General features: G+C 35.2%; 2 protein-coding genes across 3 annotated transcripts; both read left to right on the top strand.

Annotated features, from left to right (window-relative positions):
- The first annotated feature begins 1,343 nt into the window (after positions 1-1,343).
- LOC105779723 (uncharacterized) lies at positions 1,344-8,651 on the top strand. The gene is made up of 12 exons (XM_012603622.2): positions 1,344-1,684; positions 1,765-1,911; positions 2,018-2,132; positions 2,211-2,305; positions 2,543-2,646; positions 2,797-2,834; positions 3,282-3,517; positions 5,139-5,232; positions 5,349-5,539; positions 6,132-6,351; positions 7,193-7,360; positions 8,040-8,651. The coding sequence occupies exons 1-12, from the start codon at positions 1,472-1,474 to the stop codon at positions 8,189-8,191; spliced, it is 1,773 nt and encodes a 590-aa protein (XP_012459076.1). The 5' UTR covers positions 1,344-1,471; the 3' UTR covers positions 8,192-8,651.
- Positions 8,652-9,171: 520 nt separating this feature from the next.
- LOC105779724 (ribosomal lysine N-methyltransferase 3) lies at positions 9,172-14,614 on the top strand. 2 transcript variants are annotated; one of them, XM_052629702.1, is made up of 5 exons: positions 9,172-9,339; positions 9,440-9,812; positions 9,964-10,160; positions 10,543-10,771; positions 13,801-14,614. In XM_052629702.1, exons 1-5 carry the CDS (start codon positions 9,230-9,232, stop codon positions 14,479-14,481), a joined length of 1,590 nt encoding a protein of 529 aa, XP_052485662.1. In that variant the 5' UTR covers positions 9,172-9,229; the 3' UTR covers positions 14,482-14,614. The 2 variants fall into 2 exon arrangements, with proteins under 2 accessions (XP_052485662.1, XP_012459078.1); XM_012603624.2 differs by having other exon boundaries at positions 10,543-10,798.
- The last annotated feature ends 2,045 nt before the right edge of the window (positions 14,615-16,659 follow it).

The raw sequence follows: 16,659 nt of genomic DNA, 5'->3' as shown, positions 1-16,659 counted from the left end.
CTCAATCAACAAATTCTCAAATTATATTCAATGATTGTATAGATTCATAGTTTTATTACTTTATAATATATTATGTTATAAAAAATATGACCAAATTAAATAATTTCTCATTAATATATCATCATATTAATTAATATTACTTTTATTATTATCACATAAAATGCTAATAATTCATTATTCTAATGTCAATTTAGTAATACGATTAGTATTAATAAAATCGAACATAATAATATTAACAATAAAATGTATTTTCATAAGTTTAAAAGTTTATCAAAATTTATGTTTTATATATATTATAGATAAAATATGATTAATATATATAAAATTTGAACATTGAAATAATATTTTAACTAAAACTTTTATTTTATTTCAAATCGGTTTTACTAAAATTTGAGACAATATGTTATAAATAACTAATTTAGTAAAGAGTGTACTTCATGATTTATGATTGTTGTTGTTATACGTCAAGCACCAAACTGATACACGAAAATTAAAGTTAAAGTACCACATCGAATGTTTAGAAGTAGAGGTTTCACATTGAAAGATTTGTTAAATTAGAGGGGTAATTTTGTATTTTACAAATATAAGATGGGTTTCAATGTAAAATATAAATTAAAAATGGTAAATAAATAGAAATAGGGGTGTTCATTCGGTTAACCGACCCGAAATAGCATTAACCGAATTAACCGACTTTTCAAAATTTTTAACCGTTAACTGAACCGAATTTTAAAAAAAAAAATTAACCGAACCGAATTTTTTTTGGTTAATTCGGTCGGTTAACCGAATTAATCGAAAATTATATGTTTTTTTATTTTTGGTTAAAAATTAACCGAATTAACCAAATTAACCGAATTACCCGAATTAACCGAATTACCCGAATTACCCGAATTACCCGAATTAACCTAATTGAATCATACCTAATTAAATTATTTTTAGACTTTTATACTTTAGTTTTAGTTTTAGTTTTAGAATTTTATTTTTATTTATTAAATTATTTGTAATTTTTATGATTGGGTTGGATTGGGTAATTAGATTGAGTAATTGGATTGAATTGAATACTTGGGTTTGAATTGAGTTTAGGTGAATAGTGGGTATATTTATATATTATAATTTTATTTATTAATTTTTTCGGTTAAACCGAAAAAATTCGGTTAACCGACCAGTTTCGAACCGAATTAACCATTAACTAAAAAATTAAAAAATAATTAACCGACTCCCGATAGAAAAAATTCGATTAACCGATCGATTAACCGAATTCGATCAGTTAACCAAATTTTTTCGATTTTACCCCATTTTTGGACACCCCTAAATAGAAATGTTGGCAGTACGTTAGAACCAAACAACTTGCTTGGTTGGTTTATGATAAAATAAACAAAAATGTCTCTCTTTTCTCTTTTTCAGTTTTCCGTCTCGAAGTAATCGAATCTCGAAAACCCCATCTGAGCTAGAACAAAAGAAAAGGAAAAAAGAAATGTCGCCGCCAGCAGCAGCAGCGGTAGCGGCAGCGGGCGGAGGAGGAGGACAGCCTCAGCGGCAGCAGCAACAAGGTGGATTCGGACAGAGCATAACCGGAATCATAAGGATCGCCGTCTTCTGGTACTTCGCTTCCAAATTCTTCTCTCCCAAAAAGCCCGTCGATCCTTCTAACCTCATCTCCAATCTCTTCCAGAAGGGCGAACCCCTGGTACGGTTGTTCCTCAATTAGGAAACTTCCTCTTTCTTTGCTTTTCATTGTTGCATGATTTTTTTTTTGGCGTTTTTCAGGATATGTGGTTGTATCTTTCTGAGCACCAAAGGTTCAATGACTTTGGGAACGAAGCTTCTCTTGTTTGGCATGAAACTAATATACCTTATGCCACTTGGGGTCCTGAAAGCACTCGTACTCTTTCTTTAGACTACCATCCTTCCGATGTAAGGTGTTCGACAATATGTCTTGTCTTTTACTTGCTTGCAATTCGCTTGTTTCTTTCTTTAGAGTTTAGAACGGTTGATGAAGTTTGATGTTTTAATCTCTCAGACCTTGAAAAACAATGGCAGTCTTTATGCTCATGTTTTCTTTGCTCGCTCGGGTTACCCTCCAGATCCAAATGACCCTGAATACCAGCCTCAAGCTGCCTTTGGGAGGACTCACCGTGAGTTCCCTTCTCTGTCATTACATTTCTTTTTGGAGATTAATGGTGAACAATTAACCTCCTTTTAATTGATTTCAGCTGTGGTGAAATATTTGCCCAAGTCAAGATCAGATAAGAGGAAAAGTCTTCTTGGGAACTCCAAGGACGGTGAAGTGTTTGAACCTGAGCCACAGGTTTGTTCTTTACTAGTATCGGCATAGCTTATTTATGTTGAACAATGTTGTTACCTTTAAGAAAAACTATTTTGGGTTCGAGTAGGGTAGATCTAAACGCTCTTGGTGTTTATTCTTTTGAATCGTTTGATGCTCCTCATAATAACATCTCTTGTAATTCCAATCTTTAATTCCCTTTCAGTTCCACTGAAATTTACTACAATATAGTGATCTAAGTGCCGAATCATATTGATTCAGGTGGCTGATGATACTGAAGCTGACTCTAAAGATGAGGGCCCTGTTGAATGGATTTCTTATTGGAAACCAAATATTACCATTAACTTGGTTGAAGATTTTACAAGGTAAGTTTCTGCTTAATGTCATGCTTCTGTAATACAATGTAAAAAGAATAGATTGCTGTTTATCTTTATTCTGTGGCTTTTGTTTTTGCTCTCTTTTCTTTCTCTGGAAAATAAACTAATATTTCGGCTCTTTTTTTTTTTCTATTCCAGATATGCGCATAATGCTGTACCACCAAATATTGCTCCTTGTATCCTTCAGTTCTTTACCCTTTTTTCATTCCACATCTCAATTACGGTTGTTTGAGACTTACACATAATTTGCCACTTTCTTGGTTTTCTGTTATGGTCTTGTTAAAGATTTTTATTCTTAAAGAAAATTATTTAGATTTTACATAGTATGATTTGGATCCTGGAACACTGTTTGATTTTTACCATAATTTGTTGGAAACAATTTTAGATATAACCATAATATAACCATAGCTAGCTTACTGACAGTGATCTCCGTATCTTCCAGAAAAATGCTCCTAATTTTCATTTTTTTTTCTTAATTGGAAACCATCTTGCTGGATATAGTATGTTTGTTGAACTGAGCCGATATTTGATAATCCGATAGTCACCTCTGGTAGCTACTATTTTAATGTGTTATAGCTGCAAAGTGCAGACCAGCTTTGAGTTTCTTGACTTCAGATTTGCAGACTTAAATATTGATCCTAGTCAAGGAAATTACTATCCTACCATCTCCTTCAATGAGTTTTGGTTACTTAGAGATAAGTTGATTGCAATCAATGAGACAGTGACAGTATTACCTCTCAATTTGGAGGTTGGACCCATAAGCATGATGAAGTGGCAACTATTCATGCAGATTGACCAATCATTCCAAATTCATCGTAGTTATGGCAGCATGGTTGAAGGCGAGGCTGATGAACTTAAGGTATTCCTATCTTTTATTGCCTTGGAATGTTGTCATCTTAGAAATCATTATGAAGAATGACTGGCTAAAAGGTTTAAGATTTGGTTATATAATATGATTTTTACCTTTAAAGTTACATTTCAGAAATTTAAAACTAAAATGAAATCTCATTTCGCAAAAGAAAGCAAATAAATGTAGGATATGGAATAAATCTTATCATCTCTTTGACTTGGATAAACTAGCCCTTACCACCAAAATGCTTTAATTGGAGTTTGAATGTATAAGATGAGGCTAACTACCGCTCTTCGTTAGAAACATGCTTAACATGCCACAAGTGAGTGCTAAGTCTCACATCAGAAATGGTACTAGGTCAATTTTGAGAATAAATAGGGGGGATGGTTATCTCACCTAATAAGTTAGTCTTCTTGTTGAGGGCTATGCCTGTAACATGGGGTAAAGAGCCATGTTGGGGGTGTTATAATGTAGACTTGAAGGCATAATGGCATCAAACCCCTCATCTAATGTAGGCTCAATGAATGAAATGAGGCATGTGTGGTTAGTCTAGGGAGCTGTCATGCGGCACAAGTGCGTGCTAGTTGCATTGAATTTATGATAGGGTGAGTTCACATATAGAAGATTGGACACCCAGTTGTTAGGCTAGTTTTCTGGGTTGAGCGCCTGGCATATGACAAATATATGCTGCTCAAAGTTGCATCCCATGATATATAATCAATATGAAATGTAAGTGCTAGAATTCTGTTATCTGTCAGATGCTTTTCTTTTTGAAGAGCCTATGGATATTTTACATCACTAGTTTTTTAATTTTTTGTGTGTACTTTCTCTGTGCTTTGTTTGCTTTCCAGTGACTTCATAATCTATTTAAAGAGAGAAAAAGGTAAGTAAATGAAGATAAAAAGAAATTTTGCTGCCATACTAGTGAATATAATCCTTAGATAATCTATATGGACTGGGTTTCTTTTCAAACTAGGGTTGATTTATTCTGCTAGTTGGGTACTAGGATGTTGATATTTAAATTTACTCTGGTCAGGTCATGAATAGATTTAAGCTCTGTAGTATCATCCCACCTATAACTAAACTAATCCACTAGCGAAGGTAGGTGACTTATTGAGCAGAGTCCTTTATTGAGAGGCTCTTAGTTGCTTTTCTGGGGTTGGAAAATGTCATAACTGCTCTTGTCTCTTCTTTCAAAGAAATTCCTCAAGTTGAAAGAGATATGATCGTAAAATAAGTGGAATTACAAATAAAACTGATTCCACTCAAGCAAGAATAGTTTCTCCTTCCCTTGCTTCTGTCTTCCTCTAGCAACCGATTCTTTTCTTCTTAACTGACTGAACCATCAGGAGGGTATTCTCAAGCACCTCTCTTTTTTCATATATATGTATAAATATTAATTGGATTCTTTTTGTCATTAGATTCAGTTTGTTTGTAACTCTTGAACTGAAAACATGCTATACTCTTCCATTGATGAGGGAAATAAAAAAGTTATGGGTAATGAACCACAGAAGTTGAAAGGGATAATTGTTTATTTTTAGTTTGGGTGGATGCTGCTACTGTGACGTTAAGGATCCTTTTATTCTCGTTTATCTTTCAAATGCTGACATTTACTTGATAAATTTTGTAGAGGGTCTTCCTGGAAGGAAATCCGTACTTGCTAGTGATCACAATGGTCGTTTCTTTGCTTCATTCTGTGTTTGACTTCTTGGCTTTCAAGAATGGTAAATGTTTCTGTTATCTTGAAAATGTTTTGTTCCACACATGGATGGGTTCTTTTACATTTCTCTTATACACTCTGGAAACTTAGGTTTAGCATGCTGGTTTTTCTTCTCTGCAGATATCCAGTTTTGGAACAAAAATAAGTCTATGGAAGGATTGTCTGCAAAGTCTGTTGTGGTGAGCTTTTTGTGTCAGCTTATAGTTTTCCTCTATCTACTCGATAATGAGACCTCATGGATGATACTGGCAAGTTCTGGAATTGGTTGCTGCATCGAGTTTTGGAAGATAGGGAAAGCAATGCACATAGAGGTATGAGTTCATGCATGCAATTATTTTGCTGGATCTCATTTATATCTCGGGCACTCTTCTAATAAAGAAAAAGAAAAACGAAAGACCAACCTTTAGATGCATTTGGACTGAAAGTTTGATACTAACGAAAGGCAACTTTGTATAGTAGATAATCTTGTGCTCTATATTCAAAGGCCATTATTTTGAGGATTGCTAATATACTTTGAGTATAAATCTTATATTCTATGTGTAACTGGATGCAGAAAACCATCATTTTCAATCCGCTTTCAAATATTTTGGGGGCATATTATCAATTGAATTCTTTTTTCCATACATGATTCTTGTTTGGATGCTTCATTCTTCTCTTTTGTTGTCGCTGGAAAGATTAAAATAGATCCATAATTCTTCTTGGCATGCTATTCTGCTTATTTGTCTGAATGACATCTGAAAGCCTGGTCACATTTTGGTAGTATGTCTGCGTAGGTTCACTGAATGTTGCATATATCTTATACTATCCTCACCTTTCATTTGGAACTCATTTTTTTATCTGCTATCTTCTAGTTAATTCATCGCAACAATATCAAAATTTGCAATAATTCTTTTTCATCTTCAGGTCGATAGAACCGGAAAGATACCTATGTTGAGGTTCCGAGATCGTGATTCATATGCAAGCAATAAAACTAAGGAATATGATGATATAGCAATGAAGTATTTGTCCTACGTGCTCTTCCTCCTTGTTGCAGGCTTTTCTATTTACTCCCTTATGTATGAGCGCCATAAGAGCTGGTATTCTTGGGTTCTCTCTTCACTCACAAGCTGTGTCTACATGTTCGGTAAGCCATTTGTCCTCTCCTGTTCCTTTATTTGATAACTTTGTTGGTGACCTACTGACAACTACAACTTATTGACATTGTGAAAGTTTGATTTCATTAACATCGGAGAAGAAAATAACAGTTACTTCTAAAACGTTTCTTTCCTTGGGGTCTTTTAGTGTTGTCATCTGCTCTCTTTTTTTAACCTTTATGCATTGGTAAAGCTTTTCAGTCTTGGTCCTTATTTCATTTTCCCATAAGTTTTTCCAACTAGTATAAGAACTCTGGACTATTTATACAAACAACATTGATATTCTTTCTTATTGTGACATGCCTGTGCTGTTTTATTTGGCAAAACAATTGTGAGATATCATGTCCTGTCAGGCTTAGGGAAAAGCTCCTGATAGGCCATAGCTGTGTGGTCTGATGTGCTGGACTAATGAGGATTCAATCCTTGGCAACCAAGTACCGCACTTAGGTAGAGGACAAAAAACTTGGTGAGCAGGGACATTTGAAGATTAACATAACTCATGGAATTTGGGCTTTTACTTCTTGGTCTTTTGTCTGTTTTATAATATCTAATCATTATGTGAAATTATGTTATGATCAAGCTTATCAGTTATATATCAGGAAGAGAAAGGGGCCATCTAAATAATGATGAATTTGACTCTTTGTCCTTATGACCGCATAAATTGGTTTGGTCAATGAACCTCAACCTCTGCTTGTTGTGTGAATAATAGCTTTCGTTTTCATCTATAACTTTTATTGAAATTTTTTCGTTTACTTGCTTATTTGCTGCAAAATTTTCAATTTGTGCATATTTGAACTGCAATAATGTTGCTTTCCTATATGTTTTTGGTAGGTTTTATTATGATGTGCCCTCAACTTTTCATAAACTATAAGCTTAAGTCTGTGGCTCATTTACCTTGGAGGCAGATGACTTATAAGTTCCTCAACACCATCATTGATGATCTCTTTGCATTTGTCATAAAAATGCCAACACTTCATCGACTTTCTGTCTTCCGTGATGGTAAGATATTATTATTTCTTGTTTTGTACCTTTCCTCCCTTTATGCTTTGTTTGGTTTGGGGGATGCAAAGAGAAGAAGAAAAGGTTTTTAACCAATGGTTAAGCTACGAAATAGGAAGGGAATTATGAAATGTAACCATTGCATTAAAGAAGTTTCCATCCTTTTCTCATTCATCCTTACCAAGTTTGTTTTGGATTTATAATCCTAAGTGATAAAAAGGGCAGACTGGGTCACTACCCAATTATTTGTTTGATTTAGTAAGGGCAAATTAATTATGAAATACCCTCAGTAAACCACAATTTTAAAAAAAAATTAAAGGACAGAAACTTGGAACTCATAAACTTGGTATGTATTTTTGAGATAAGTGCTGCATAGTCTGCATCTCATCAGCCATTATATTTTAATGCACAAGGGGTGAGAGGTTGCTTAGCTATTACTGTGTTTCTTGACCTTTCTTTTACTCTTTGAAGTTACTTTTGGTTTTGAAAATATATAGTTGTACCATAGAGAGATTAGGTATGCATAATAAAAAATGCTAAGCTTGCATATATATATATATATATATATATATATATAATCTGTGTAAAAAATTAATTCTGAACAACAGGTGTACTGTGAGTACATACTGTATTCTTTACTTATTCAGGTGTAATTCTCATTCTCATGCTTATTTTGCAGATCTTATATTTTTAATCTATCTGTACCAGAGGTGGGTATATCCTGTGGATAAGAAACGAATAAATGAATTTGGTTTCGGGGGTGAGGATGAGCAGACGCCTAGCAATACAGATATTACTACTGCCAAAGAAGATGAGAAGAAAACCAACTGAGCTTGGTTTGATTGTTCTTTTTCCCGTTAGTTTAGCTTTAGCAACTTTGTAGTGCAAAGAAACGCAAAATTCCAAGACGAATACTTTTCGTGTGGTTGCTTTAGAAAAATATGCAGGAAAGAAAGAGACAGAGAAGGTTCGATAACAGACCGATGCCTTCTCATCAGGATTGCTATAGAAAGAATGAAAGTACAAACAGTTTAAGAACCTTGGTCTCAGAATTGTGGTACCATGTGAAGCTGGCTAACATGGTTGTATCAAGATCTTCTCTTTTCCTTATTTTATTTCATTATATCTGATTAATTTGTTTTTGGCATTTTGACTCTGTAGAATGAGTTGAATTACTTGTTCCTTCTAGGCTGGTTTTTATTTTTGTGGCAGGTTTAGTGATTTCAAGGTCTAGTTTGATATGTTAATTATGATTGGCTTTTGCAATAAAACAAAAAAGGAATTATGATAATATGGTCCTTGCTTTTATGATTGAGATGCGAGAATAGTGCAGATAATGTGTTTAGGAATCAGTATTAATGTGTGGGTGGTAATGGCATGCAAATCCAAGATGGGGGTAAAGCTAACAACTGAAATGGTTAATGAAGCCCTTTCTTGATTTGTGAGAGTTTTTTTAATATGGGATTCACTTCAATCATCCTACAAGGAAGGCCAACAAATCAAACTCCTTTTATTTTGTTATTTGAATCAGAAGACTTATTTGTTTTGTATTAAAACCAAAATGCTAATATTTAAGTTTTAAAATACAAACCTTATATAAAAAAAAAGCCTACTATTAAATTTGAAAAACGAGTTCACAAGTCGAGTTTTGTTGTATTTTAAAGTTTATGATATGATTTTTGGAGCATTATATGATATAAAATTAAATAATAAGAAATTTAATAATGGAGGCAGTAAAAAAATGCATAGGAAAATAAAAAACGTGATTTGGAATTAGATGGAAGTTATGATGAGGCTTGAATCACATTGAAAATTGAGAGGCCGGGCCTAGTCTATTTGAAAGCCGAAGGTTTCTCTCAATTCCAACGTATGTTAAAAATAGGAGGAGCCGCCCCGCTGAATCCCCCTTTACCTCCTCAACCATATAGACATAGCTGCAGCCGTCGAAACTACTTCTCCTCTAATCTCATGGCCTCCAGGTAACATTCTCTTATTATCTCTGTTAACCTGCTTTGTCTCCATTAACAAAAGTGCTAAGAGTTTCAGCGCTTCCTATTGTCTCTTTATGCATGCTAGCAGACGATTAAGGGCATTCAAGAGGTGGATGAAATCCCAAGGAATCCAATGCAGCGATACCCTCGACTTCATAGACTGCCCCCAACAAGGGATTTCTGTGGGAGCATTATCTGATTTACATGAAGGCGATGTGGTGGCCAAAATACCAAAAACCGCTTGCCTTACTATCAAGACCAGTGGGGCTCGGGAAATGATTGAGTCCGCTGGTTTGGATGGTCATTTAGGCCTCTCCGTGGCTTTGATGTATGAAAAGAGCTTAGCCCAGGATTCTCCTTGGGCTGGTTACCTTCAGCTTTTGCCACCTCAAGAATGCTTGCCTTTGGTTTGGACTCTGGGTGAGGTTGATTCTTTACTCTCTGGGACTGAACTTCATAAGGTATGATTCATCTTCTAACTGATTCTCTTCCTGTTTTTGGTGTTGGCTTGTTGGGATCTTGCTCTCTACATGTTGGCATGATTTAGGAGCAACATGTTTTTTTCTTGAGGTGTCATTTTCTCTTTCTGATAATTTGTTCTATAATAGGCAGGCAATTAAGGAAGACAAAACTCTTATGTATGAGGATTGGAAAGAAAATATTCTGCCCCTCGTATATTCGGCACCTCAATCCCTTAATCCAAGCTCTTTTAGTGTCAAAGAATACTTCGCTGCAAGAAGTCTTATTGCTTCTCGATCTTTTCAGATAGATGAATACCATGGATTTGGGATGGTTCCTTTGGCAGATCTGTAAGTGTACCCTCGCAATTTTTATGATAACTTCCTAATATCTAAATAAAGTTGTGAAATATATATCCATTTACAAATATTATGGTGTATTCGAATTACCTAAAATGCTTGCATCCTAATGAAGGGTGCAGCTTCTACCTCAATTCATTGCTCAAACTCGGAGCTGTCGTAGGTATAGCTCATAGTACCATTTCCTAACCTTTGCAACCATTGCATGTAGGCAAAATGCCTAAAAGGTTTTTAAGTTTGTGATTAGGGTTTTGACGTCGCTTATTCTATATAGGAATGTACTGTGATAGCTTAACATGATAAGCGTATAGTACTTATATTCTTAGCCTCATTATTTTTTATCTTTTCTTTTATTTTTTTCTACTAATTCCAGCTTTAATCACAAGACTGGAGCAGAGGATGTACACTTCACCTCTGTATCCCCTAATCAAGAATATGAAGATGATGTTGACAGTGAAAATGGTGATAATAACGAACTAAGTAAAATTTCTGGCCATGATAAGAGAGATTCCACCTGTGAAAATTCGTACATTCATAGTGATTCGGAATCAGATTACTCATCAGTTACAGGAGAGGATCCTATGATGCTGCAAATGATTATGGTGAGAGAAGTAAAATCAGGTGATGAGGTTAGCATCAACTTGTGCCTTGTATTGATTTTTTTGGATTAAATTCTACTAGTGTTATATTGTTAGCTTCTCAAATTTGCCCTTGAACTAGGGCTTGAGTAAAATGAGGAGCTCGTTGATGGATTGTGGATTCAAGTGCACTGGGTTGACTTTTAAGGAAAATAGGTCTCTTTTTGAGTTAGGATTGAAGGCTTTTTATTCAACCACCTCACTTTTCTTTTATGCTCCCCAAGTATGGAGATACGTTTGAGTTAGCAGTTACCTAGGAGTGCTTTTCTGTAATGTGGTAGACACAAGAAAAGCCTGTCTGAATGAAGTTTTTCTTCAAGTTATTATTTCTTTTTTGATTAACTATAGGCAAAAGGGAGACTATATTCAACTCTGTACTTCTCAATGTTTTGCGTATTCAACAAGTATGGAACCATAAGGAAATCATACATATTGATCAACAAAATAGAAAGAAACTTTTCCATGTTTTCTATTATAAATGGACTACTCTCTAGAATTTGTTATCAGAATCTTTCATCTGAAGCTTACTCTGTATATAGATCATAGATATGAATACGATATTGCAGGTATCTATGTATTGCACCCTCCCTCACTTAAGGTGCATGTTTTCTTTGTGCATGTGTGTGTGTGTGTGTGTCTTACACCCCAGGAAATGTAAGGATTCTAGTGCACAATGTGTGCCTTGCACCCTTACAACATTGAGCAATAGCATAATAATTAGAGGTGGACAAATGCTTACAACTTAGCACCGATCGTAGGAAAAGTATGCATTTTATCGTCTAAACTACTGTGTATAATTCTTGCAAAACATTTTGCTTTCATATTTAAAATGAACTTTTTGTGTTTCTGCTTCCAAAAGCAAAAGGCAAATGACCAAGTATTGCAATAAAGTTTTAGTAATAGTTGCGAGGGAAATCATGTTGGCAATATTGCTACCAGTCTACATTATTCTTGCTAATATTTGCATCCCCTAGTAGCGAGTGAGATTTGTATTATGAGGCCAACAGTCCCAGATTCCTCAACTTTGTATGAGGCCATTATGAGCAAGAGTGGTAAGGGAGATGGTGAAAGGAGGTCGGAGTAAATTGATTGAGAGTGAGAGATATGGGGTAAAGGAGATTAGGACTTGGCTCTGTTTTGTGTGCCAAACAAAGCGAAGTTTTGTGTTAGGCTTGGATAGGCTCTTCTCATCTTGGGAGTTGGGACCAATGTTGTCAATATGTGCGCCAGGCACACCTGCACCTTGCGTATTATACAACAAAAACGCCTCAGACCCTTCCAGGCGAGGCCTATTAGATCAGGTGGTGCGCCTAGGTGTGCTTGTTTGTAAGGCTATAAGCATAGAAAAAAGTCCGCTTGTTTGAATTTCTCTTTAATCTTTTTTACAGTTTTCATTTGATATACCTTTACTAGTAAGAAAGGGATAATATCAAACTCTATATTTTCAATATTTGAGCATTCAACGACAAACATTGACCATAAGGAAATCACGCATATTGACCAATGAAAAAACTTGCATGTTTTGTACATAAACTAGACCACACTTTAGATTCCCCAGCCACCACGATGTCATCTATAAATACGATTAGTATAATCATTTCCCCTCTCTTCTATGCCTAATGAGTAACATGTGGTCCCCTGGACTTTGGTGGAATCCTATTTGTAACATAAACATAGCTATCTTCCCAAACCTTCAAAACCATGCTCTTGGAGATCGCTTCAGTCTGTATATTGCCTTTTTCTGCCAATATATCCTTGTTCTTGATTTCATCAATGTTCAATCTGTGTTGGATTTCCATTTATACCCCCTCTTCTAGGTCTCCATGGAGGAAGGCATTCTTAATATCCTATTGATATGGTTGCCAATCTCTTAACTGGAAGTGATATCGAGATTCGGATAGTTGTAATTTTTGCCACACGCTAATGTTCCAAAGTAATCAATCCTTGAGTTTGTGTAAACCCCTTTGCTAGTACCGTTGCTTTAAACCTTTCAGCTTGCTTGAAATGTTTCAACTAACTCATTAGCTTATATTTAATTATAAAGGCCCATTTGTAGCTTGTTGCTCTCTTTTTTTTTTCTCAGCCAAAAGTCATTTTATTGGAAAAAGGAGATGCAACTGAGAATCAGTAGCATTACAACAAAACCAACACCGAAGCAATTCGTCAAAAATACAACACCAAACCGAATCAGAAGAAACAAAACAACACTAAAGCATAAAAGACAACGGCGGACACAGATCAATCTCGCATCCAAAACTTCACAAAATCTCCTAGAAAACCAGTCTCCTACTTCAAAGACTTGAAAACTCTTGAAAAAGAACATCACCTCCAATCTCCAATCACAGCCAAGACAAACTTGTTGCTCTCTTTATATGATTATGATGCTTTGATGATTTCTTAACTGTTTGGATGGCATGATTTTAAGGTTCTTGAATAACTTATGTGGTATACTGAAAATGATGCTTAAACTGTGAGCCTATACTTACTGAGCGGTGGATTGCTCATAAATTCCTTTACTTTTTGCAGATTATAAAATGTTAAAAGCTTTAATTTGGTGGAAAACTGAGACAAATTGGGAGCTTACTCTTGGTATTGAGATGCTATTGGCTCTATGAGATCATATAGCGTAAAGATATGTGCATATTTTGTGTAGTTTCTTTGTTTCTTGAAGAGACCTTTAAGTTAGTTGTATTGAATTCCAATATCAGATTTGCAATAAGAATGTCTTTTGGGCTTTTTGGTTTGGAAAAAGAAGTGATTTGTGTTATCTTGGAGCATTGCTTGAGATAAGATGGCTTTGGTTTGGGATGATAAGGCAGTCTTATGTCCCAGTTTTGGGGCGTGATTAAAAAGCATGTCTACTTTACATCTTAGGTGGTTTGGTAGTTTTCATCTGCTTAACATTAATTTCCTGTTTTAGTTCTCACATCCAGCTTTTTCTCTATTTTTCACTGGCTTCCTTTTCACGGTGAATCTAAAATTTCTTATCTCAGGTTTTTAACACATACGGGTCACTTGGCAATGCTGCTTTACTTCATAGATATGGATTTACAGAGGCTAATAATCCTTTTGATATAGTGAACATCGATTTGGAATTGGTTCTCAAGTGGGGTTGTTCACTGTTCTCTAGTCGGTACTGCAGAGCAAGGTTATCCCTTTGGAGAAGAATAAATATCTCTGGAAGCGTAAGTGAGAACTCTGAATATTTTGAGGTCTCATCTGATGGGGAACCTGAATTGGAACTATTGACATTATTATACATAATGTTATTGCCAGATGATACATGTCATAAGTTGGATATTAGCATTTGCACTGCAGACAAGGTTAGTGCAAACATTGGCATGATCTTATCAGAAAAACATGATATTACATGGAGCACAAGCTCAGAAATCAGCAAGGACTTATTGTTGACAGAAAAAGTTTGTCGTGCCCTCTTGGCACTTGCGGACATTCGTGAGAGTTGTTATGGTTCGAAGTCGATAGATGAAGATGTCGAAGCTCTAAAGAGATGTTGCATGACAGAAAGGAAATTGTATCATTCTTTGATGTTACGAATAAGTGAGAGGAGGATCCTTGAGAAGTTTAGGACTTATGCTACTGCAGGAGCTCAAATTCAAACATTTCAAGATGCAAATGGAACCTCTACAACAAGGAAGAGATTGAAAAAGCATTAAGGTGAAATAATTCATCTATCTTGCTTGTTTTGGTTACAGTAAACTTAAGTCAATTTTTGCCTAGGCTTTCATTGCTTAGATGAAACTAAATTGTGGAACAACTTTAATCTTGCATTTATTATTTTTATTAGAACTGTTGGTGCATTTAGAATATGTAGTTGTTTTTCTTTATTGATATTTGATAGGCTGCTAGTATTCAATTATAAGCTTCATCTGCAAGGAGTATTTAATTAGCTGCTGCGAGATCGGACACAATGGTGGTGAGATTAAGAAGTATTTAATCAGCTGCTGCTGCCGTAAGAAGTATTTAATTAGCTTACCTCACCAGTAAGGAGCAGTTGGTTTTTTGGTAATATTTTAGTGGTCAATTTTCATTGGCAAAAATAATCTTTGGTAATTCTACAACTCAGTGAGGGAGTATGGTGGGCAGGTAGGGCTTGACAAATTGGTTTTCAATTTTTGCTTAAAATTAAAATTTTAATTAAATGAAAATGTATTTTTTGGGCTTTTTAAAAGTTCAATAATTTAAATAAGTATTTTTGTTAAAGAAAAAACAATGTTTAACGTCTAGTTTTGGCTCTCTTAAAGTTGTATAACTTGACATTGATTATTGCATGCAGTGATTGTAGAACCCAATTTTGCCCAGACCCGGACCCAAGAACCAAAACCAATTAACTCACCCAACTAGCCTAACCCGGAACCCAATTACAAACAGACCCAATTACCATTAACCTAACCTACCCAACCCATTACAGAACAGGCCCAAACCCGAGGCCCAATGTCTTAGCCCAGTAAGCTAACAGCCAAAACTAGGGTTTCAGAAAGTCTGAAACCCTAGCGCCGCACCTAGTACTGCCGCCGCATGTCCCATCGGCCACTTGCCCCAGACCTACCGCCACTCCTCTGGTAGCCACCAACTCCACCGCCATCATCACATCACCTGCAAAGAAGATGGCAAACACGCAAGCAGAAACGAAGAAAAATCTATTTTTCTCTTCTTTCTTTCGGCTATAAAAGCCATCAAAATATGTAATTTTGGGGTTTTCTAGCGATTTTTGTAACACAAAAACGAACATTAGCAGAGAAATATAAGAACAAAAGAGATTCAAGGTGATTTGGAGTTTCCTTTTCCGTTCATAGATGTTTTAACTTTTTATTTATTTGTATTTTCTTTTTTTTCGTCTATTTATATATATAAATTAAAGAAAAGGAAGAAGAGGAGAACTCACCTGATTCGTTTTTTCGGTTGCGCCGCCGTTGGGATCTGCCCATCGTTGAAATCGGCCTCGAAAGTCTGAGTTAGGGGGTCTCTCCTTTGGATCTTTCGGTTAGACGGATTTTGCCTTCAATCGGGCCTTGGAGCGAGAACTAAATCGCCCTCTTCTTGAGGCCTGCCACATCCTGTGGTGGCGCAATCAATGCTACTGGTATGGCTCAAAGGCCTGGCTTTTGAGAGGAAATGTGAGGTTTTTTTTAGGGGATCAGTTAAAATGAATTTTTTCAGAAAAATTGGGTTTAAATACCCAAATTGAAACGGCGCCGTTTAAGACAGGGGATCCGCGTGTCGACCCGACTCGACCCGGAGGATCCGCGTGTTTTTTAGTTTTTGGACTATTTGCGCGCGCAGTCCCCCTGATTTTGCAGCGTGTTATAATTTGATCCTTTTTTCGTTATTTTCTCTTATTTTTAATTTAGCCCCTGCAATTTCATTTTGTTCCGACTTGGCCCATTTCAACGCTGCGTTTTGGGCCTGTGGTTTATTTGCAGTTTTGGCCTTTCCTTTTCAAAGACGCTTGCAATTTGGTCCTTTTTGTTTTTTTATTTCGATTTCGCCCAGTACTTCCGTTTTTATTCTGATTTAATCCATATTTTAGCAATTTTATTATTATTATTATTATTATTATTATTATTATTATTATTATTATTATTATAATTGTTTTTATGCATATGCGTATTTTTTAACTTATTTAATATGTAAACACTCATTTTATATACATATCTATCTATCTATCTATATATATAATTAAAACATGTATATTATATATATTATTATTTCATATCTATTTTTTTATTTTTAAAATACGTATATTATATATTATCTTATTTTATTTTTATAATCCACATATGTATATTTTTATCTACATACATATCTTCTTATGTTTTGTAATATTTATGCCT

This window comes from Gossypium raimondii, chromosome 4 (assembly GCF_025698545.1).
Source record: "Gossypium raimondii isolate GPD5lz chromosome 4, ASM2569854v1, whole genome shotgun sequence".
Lineage (NCBI taxonomy): Eukaryota > Viridiplantae > Streptophyta > Magnoliopsida > Malvales > Malvaceae > Gossypium > Gossypium raimondii.
This window is presented reverse-complemented; position numbering and strand designations above follow the sequence as displayed.